Source organism: Nelumbo lutea, chromosome 1 (assembly GCF_056320005.1).
Source record: "Nelumbo lutea isolate HS-2025 chromosome 1, American lotus-T2T, whole genome shotgun sequence".
In the NCBI taxonomy this organism is placed as follows: domain Eukaryota; kingdom Viridiplantae; phylum Streptophyta; class Magnoliopsida; order Proteales; family Nelumbonaceae; genus Nelumbo; species Nelumbo lutea.
In genome coordinates, this window is record NC_142684.1 from 85,624,119 (window position 1) to 85,632,072 (window position 7,954).

The window sequence follows — 7,954 nt, forward strand, 5'->3', positions numbered from 1 at the left end:
TGTTTTGTTAGTTTAATATATATTTTTAATTGCTTAATTACTTTGTGAAAAAAATATTTATTTGATGGTCAAATTTCTTAAATTATCCTTATGGTTTAGCTAATTGACTAACTCTACCCTTACTATTTATATATTATCTTAGAATACCCCTAAATTTTCTGACAATTGTCTAAAAAATCCTTGTCATTAACGTCTGTTAAGATCAACAGAAGAGAGCGGAGGTAGGGAGATCGAAATGCAATTTTGTTCTCATATTTATAGTGGTTCAGATTTACGTGCAACTGTCGTTGGTGGATAGCACAACCTTCAGGCTTGCGGTGCTTCAACCTTCAAAGAAGCTTTATGTTTTGTGCGCCTAGGAAAAAAAAGGCAACCCATAGGACTAATCTAACATGTGCCAATAGGATTCTTCATCTTACCTTGAAGTCTTTCAAGTAGCAAATCTCTTTCTCTCTATGCGTCATTTTTGACCAATCAAAACTCAACCATGAATTTTCATAAATAACACCTAATTGGCTATCACATTTATGATTCCAGTTGATTGGTAAGAAGTTTTTCAGATATCATATATTTCCATATCATAGTCAAACCCTTTGCAGAAAGCATTAATTGTTTTAATTCTCAGTGTGCTCGCAAAAATAAGCGGGTTCAGATTGTTTTTCATTGTTCATGGATAAAATTAGGGTTAGGGTTTTGTTGTTGGTCATATGAGTTTCAGATTGTTTGTCATTGTTTATGGATAAAATTAGGCTTCGGTTTTGCAGGGTTTATTTCACAATAGAGGAGAATTGCGTTGCAACTGTGCCTTTTTGATCTAATGTGCACGCTGAATGAGTTGATGATTTGATTCTTAACCATCAATCAATGTAATTGTAAACCATCAACCATACAACAGGTTTTTTATCTCATTTTTTTAGGGAGAATGACCGGTAACCCTAATGTCAGAATTTGTAGGTTCATGGTACATAGGTGCCAGATTGGAATTGATGCCAATTCACTGGCGGGCACAGATGCATAGAGTGTGTTTTTTGACGTTTTGAATGTTTATAATTATACAATTATAATAAAAAATCTGCATTAGGTATATCCGTATTTGTCCATTTTTTTAAAGATTGGATTCTAGAGAAAGGCTGCTTTCTTCTCCATGATAGAACTTAGAAGGCTAAAATAAAATGACCCATTAGCATGCTGGCATTTTAAGACGATAGGTTCATAAATAAAGATTTTAGATATATCTCTGAATGGCCATGGATTCTGGTGGGGGAGAGAGAGGCGAAGATGAAGAGAGCAGACTAAGACGAGTTTGAAAAATATATGAATCATGTAATGTTACATGTGACGAAATATTAACGGTAATGATACTCTTATACAATTGTTAGAAAACTTAAATAATATGTAAACATTAAACATAGAATTACTCAATTAACTAAACGATAAAGGTAGTTCAGAATCACTGGTGGCGCTTATTAATGTATTTTGTGGTCATTATATTTATCCGGGTTTTCATTATTTTAAACATAAATTATTAATGTTTTTCACCAAACATTAATAAAAGCTTAGTGGGGTAAATACTCCCCAACTTATATGCATAAACCCTAAACCCTAAATGCTGTCATCCTATTCCTCTCTGCGCGTGGAGCAAACTGATGAGTGATGGCGCTTATACGCTCGAAGGGGTTCGAATTCGGTTCACAATCTGTCGTTTCGAGGGTGTTTAGGGTTTTATTCTACTCGACCGATGGAATAATATCTTACAAGTCGAACGACACATTATACCGGAGAATTTCGCCGGCCGGAGACCCAAGGGATTCGATAGTTCCAGTGCTCGATCAATGGATCAAAGAAGGAAAAACTTTTACCAGGGACTATCTTCAAAGGATAATCAAGCGGCTTAGACATTACAGACGATACAAACATGCTCTCGAGGTACTTCAATCTCTTCCTCGATTGGTTTTCATTCCTCCTCCCCCCACCTCTGTCCGTTCATTGCTTCGATGTCATGGGAAAACATTTTCCCTGACTTTTTTTTTTATCATGGAAAACCGAGGGTTAATAGATGCTCGATTTAATCACCTCTAAGAAATATTGCTCTCTCTAGTCTCTACCCTGTGCGATAAAACTTAAATGGATAAGAAACGATTAAAAATTATTTTAAAAGCTACAGTTTATGGGTTGTATCATGGGTCAAACAAAAGCTGCGAAGACTTCTGTTGGAGGATCATACTTTCACCCCGATGGTGCATTTTTTCTTGATCGTTTTCACCTCGGTGGTGCATTGTCACACTTTCGCCCAATGCAGAAACCTGGCCAGGCATTACTCATCCATGTCACCCCCAGAAGTAGTAATAAAGCAGCTAATGTTCTAACTTCTTTAGCTGTGAGCTTGTGAACATGGTGGACTGCTCAAATTGGCTTGGTACCCTGCCTCTTCCCATTGTTTTAATCACTGAAGAGAAGTTGAAAGCAGTCCTTTTTTCGGTTGATTGGAATTAACCTTAGGGACTCTCAAAAAAGGGTGAGATGGGTACAATTTCTGGAACTAATTTGCTAAATCTGAGATTGCAATATTCTGATTGCCTAAAAAGAAGATTGCAATACACCTGAGTTTTGACACATAGGCAGGGTATAAAAGGAGACTCCTTCAGGTGATCTGTTTCTGTTATTGTTTTTATTTACCTTTTCTTCTTATCTAAAAAACACATAGAGGTTTTAATATGCTCACGCTTCATTGTATCCTTATGCCAGCACAACCCTGTGGTAAGGGTGGGTTTTCTGGTTCTCATTATTTCTTTTTTAGCATATGATTATATGGTAAGTTTTTAACTTGCCATGAAAGATGTAGGAGAAATAATATTGTGATTGATCTTATTCACCGGGATCATTTTTTAATCAATAGTTAACCTTAATAATTGCCAGAACACAAAATCCTGATCCCAAATTATGATGTTTGTTCTTAGATATCACAGTGGATGACCGATCAAAGGTACTTTGACCTATCAGCAGGCGATGCTGCGATTAGGCTGGACTTGATCACAAAAGTTCATGGCCTAGGAGAAGCAGAGAAGTATTTTGATTATATTCCAACACAATTAAGAGTCTTCCAGACCTACGGTGCTCTACTCAACTGCTATACACATGAGAAATCTGTTAACAAAGCAGAGGCCCTCTTTCAGAAGATGAAAGAATTAGGGTTTGCAAAGACAGTACTGACTTACAACGTAATGCTGAACCTCTACTCTCAAATGGGACAGCATGAGAAACTGGACCCCCTGATGCAAGAAATGGAAGACAGGGGCATCGGCCATGACAAGTTCACATTAAGCATCAGGATGAGTGCATACTCAGCAGCTGCTGATGTTGATGGAATGGAGAAGATTTTGACAAGGATGGAAGCTGATCCTAGTATTGTTGTGGATTGGAATGCATATTTTCTCATGGCAAATGGTTACATGAAAGCTGGGCTAACAGACAAGGCATTGACAATGCTGAAAAAGTCTGAGGCCTTGATCACTGGTAGACAAAGGAGGGTGGCAGTTGATTATCTTCTCACAATGTATGCTGGCATAGGGAATAAGGACGAATTGTACAGGATCTGGAATACCTACAAGGCTTCGGAAAAGATATACAATTCAACTTATATCTGCATGTTAAGTTCATTGGTGAAGTTGGATGATATTGAGGGTGCTGAGAAGATCTTTGGGGAATGGGAATTGGGGGGTACTTCCTACGACTTCCGGGTTCCAAATAGGCTTATATCTGCTTATTGCAAAAAGGGTCTTCTAGAGAAGGCTGAAGCAATTATAAGCAAGGCCATAGAGAAAGGGAAGAAGCCACTATCAAGTACTTGGGATCTTTTGGCATCTGGGTATTATGAGAACAATCAGATTCTAAATGCAGTGGAGACACTGAAAAAGGCAATCATGGCAAGCCGGCCCGGATGGAGGCCAAACCATGCCACTCTGGCTGGTTGTCTGGAATATTACAAAGAACAGAGAGACGTTGAAGGAGCAAGAGAGTTAATTAGGTTACTTGGCAACTCGGGTCATTTCTCAACAGATGTGTGTGATAGGTTGCTGAATTACATAGAAAATGGAAATCCAGATATGAACATACTTGACCAGATTGGTGAGGATGCTTTTGGTGATGATGAGGGAAGGCTGGGAGTGATGAACCCAAGGGTGGTTTGACAATTGAAGCATCTTCCAGACAACCCAAGGCTCATAATTTTGCATCTTGGGAGGGACAAGCTTACTTTGAAGAATGGGCATCCTACAGAAAATCACCCTGCTGTGTTTTACGAAGTCATGTTCTAAGACAAAGTGATTACCCTGTCAGGTCAAAGTAATTTTGCATATAGCCCTCAATTTGATGGCCACAAATGTCTTCAAAGCGAAACTAATTTGTTAAAATCAATAATAGGTTCAGGGTGGTTTAGAATGTATGATGTATCATTGAGATAGTAACTATTACCCAAAGGTTTTAGAATCCTTGATATGTACTGAAGCATTTATCTTTGATATGTATTCTTCTATTTAACAATTAATCCATTGTTAATGATAGTGAGTCTAGTATTATAGTTTGTCATTTTGCTCAGTTGAGGTGTGGAAACCAGGTTAGAAGAACCCAATCTATGCTCCCTAGGAGAAAGGATTAGCTGAGTGCAATAGCTCAGTGGGCTGTGGGACCCATGATGACCAACAACCCATTTAACTTTTCACCGTGGGTCTAACATATTTTTATCACTGGTGTGGGGCATTATCATTGGTTCCACAGCTAGCTGAAGAGCCATTGCGTCCAACTAACCCAAATTCGCTCTGGAGTCTGGAGTAGGCAGAAGTGCAAAGAGGTTCAGGATCTACCACAGTGGCTGAATCTGAAGGTGTGCGCATCTCTAGATCAAGACTCAAGTAATGCAGTTGGTGGTGAATGTAGATGCATCCATATTTAATGATGGAATGGGGAAAATAGATTCATGTAGCTGACCCCATATAACATAAGGCGATGATGAATGATGGTGATGGCTTGGCGAATACATATGACCATTGTTAGACAGAACCGTGATAAAGGTATAATGTTCAATACGACTATTACAATTGAGTGCTTATAATCAATCTGGTATTCAGTTGACAACCCGGTGATCTAGTGAGCTTTCCCAAGGAAGAACGTGTTCCTACATTTTGAAAAGAAGCTCTGACTCCTAGCAAACAGGTATGAGTCGCACTTCAATTCACTCTTTCGCAATCTGTTCTCAAACAAAAACAGAGAAATACTGATCATATTATCTTTGAATTAGCAAGTAAACCCATGCAATGTATGGGGTTGGATAGGGATTTGATCGAGTTTGGCTTGGCAACTTGGGATTTTGAGTTTTGACTTCAATTTTGATAAGGCCAAGTTCCTTTTTCAAGTTGTTCTAGAGTTGGTCCATAACCCAATCCAATCATTTAATTTATAGTCTGTTTTATTAGAAAGAGTCAGAAGACTTTTAAAGATATTTAAAAGAAAAGTAGGGATCGGAAAGGAGTGATGTTACAAACATTCATATTGAGATTTATTTGGCTCCATCCTGGACGAGATTGGCTTCTCTAAGGGCAAGCCCGTGCCCACACTGTTCCGACCGCCATTTGCAACCTTGCATTGGGGATATTTTCCCATGAAATAAAGCATATAAATATGGAGATATTCTCAATGCAAAGACCGTAAAGGCTGCTTTAATGCGCTTTGCCCTGACGGAAGCTGAACTCATCCTGGACATACTCCACATCTTCATAGCGGATGATAAAGACACCTTATCAATGTTCAAAAATTTTCAACAAAACAAGGAGCCATAACCTTGTCATCCACTGTTGAAGGGAGGAAGTATGTACATCCAGGACGGAGCAAATTTTCTTTTCATTGATTTTTTTGGGGGAGGGGGAGTAATGATAGATTTTATAAGAGAAAATTAAGATCTAACTCTAAGAGGAATTTTATTGTAACTTCTGATATTTTTAATAATTTAATTTAAAAATAAAAAATCACATGTATGAAAATGAGAGGAAGAGGAGATATATTTGAGCATCAAGGTGAAGGACATTGGCCTCCGTTTTTGTAGAGTTGCAAATGTATTAAATTGATTTGGATATGGGTAGATCCAAATTTTCATTCTATTCAAATTTGAATAAGATCTTTTACATTAGACTCAAATTGAACTCAGATTACAATTGAATATTGAATAGTATAAATAAATTAATCAAAACGGGATCAACATTTTATATATTATTAATAAAATGAAATAAAATGACTTTAATAATAAAATTAGTTGTATGAAACTTGAACCTTTGACAATTTAATAAAAATAACAATTGGATAGGGATGGTGAATCCATATTTGATCAAATTATAAATGGATCCAATTAATAAAATGAAATAAAATGACTTTAATATACAAGCAACCGGACGATCGAGTTGGCTTCGGACTTGAAGCCTCGCAAAAAGAACTAGGTGTAGAGCCTTTGAAGAGAGAGAAGTGAATAAAGAAATTCTGTGTGTGTTATTAAAGCTCATAAACAGGAGTATTTATAATAGACATTGGTAGACTCGTAGAGTAAAATAATTAAGTAATTCAGACTTGTAAAACAAGTAGGAAACGTGACTTGTCGTCCGATGTCAATGCCTTCGATGCCCACCGTCCGATGTCCACTATCATCCGAGGTTGGTTGGCATAAGGAGTCTGTTTGACGCAGCGTGACACACTCGACCGGGCTAACTATACAAGCACCCGGACGATCGAGTCGGCTTCGGACTTGAAGCCTCGCAAAAAGAATTAGGCATAGAGCCTTTGAAGAGAGAGAAGTGAATAAAGAAATTTTGTGTGTATTATTAAAGCTCATAAACAGGAGTATTTATAATAGACATTGGTAGACTCATATAGTAAAACAATTAAGTAATTCAAACTTGTAAAACAAGTAGGAAACGTGACTTGTCATCCAATGTCAATGCCTTCGATGCCCACCGTTCGATGTCCACTATCATCCGAGGTCGGTTGGCATAAGGAGTCTGTCCTTCTAATCTTGAGCTGGCGCCGGTTGGTTCGGTGGGTCCCGTGCTGGCCTTCCATCACTGTCCTTCTAATCTTGAGTTGGCGCCGGTTGGTTTGGTGGGTCCCACGTCGACCCTCCATCATTCTCCCCCACTTGGAAAGAACTCGACCTCGAGTCATGATCAGGATAGGCAAGCATTGCTTCCGGCAAATAACGATGTATATCAACAACATTAAATGTTTTGGAAATATCCATGTGATCCGGCAAGTCCACTACGTAAGCGTTGTCATTGATCTTCTTAATAATCTTGTATGGGCCATACTTCCGAGGCTATAGCTTGCTATGTTTCCCAACGGGTATGTGTTCCTTCCTTAAGAACACCATGACTTCATCACTGACGTCAAACACTTGGTACCTGCGATGCCTGTCAGCTACAAGCTTATATTTTGCATTGGTCCTTTGAAGTTTCTGCTGTACTTCCTCCTGTACTGACTGGATCTATTCTGCTAACTGCTCTACTGAAGTACTAAGGTTGGGTACCTTGGGTTCTGCTTGTGCTATGGCAAAGTCCCACTGCTTCGGCCTCTCTCTACAAATATTGCGGATCAAGTTACCTAGAGTTCGATTTACCACTTCCGTCTGCAAATGATGGAGGGCCACTACCTGTAGATACTGCAAATCTGCAAATACTACAAATGATGGAGGGCCAGCACGGGACCCACCGAACCAACCGATGCCAGCTCAAGATTAAAAGGACAGACTCCTTATCCCAACCGACCTCGGATGATAGTGGACATCGGACGGTGGGCATCGAAGGCATTGACTTCGGACGACAAGTCACATTTCCTACTTGTTTTACAAGTCTGAATTACTTAATTATTTTACTCTACGAGTCTACCAATGTCTATTATAAATACTCTTGTTTATGAGCTT

The 7,954-nt window shown here is 38.7% G+C and overlaps 1 protein-coding gene across 1 annotated transcript; it reads left to right on the forward strand.

Moving 5' to 3' along the window:
* Window positions 1-1,574: 1,574 nt before the first annotated feature.
* On the forward strand, window positions 1,575-4,539 carry LOC148875859 (pentatricopeptide repeat-containing protein At2g20710, mitochondrial-like). The gene is made up of 2 exons (XM_088982374.1): window positions 1,575-1,926; window positions 2,958-4,539. Exons 1-2 carry the CDS (start codon window positions 1,654-1,656, stop codon window positions 4,185-4,187), a joined length of 1,503 nt encoding a protein of 500 aa, XP_088838500.1. The 5' UTR covers window positions 1,575-1,653; the 3' UTR covers window positions 4,188-4,539.
* Window positions 4,540-7,954: the final 3,415 nt, after the last annotated feature.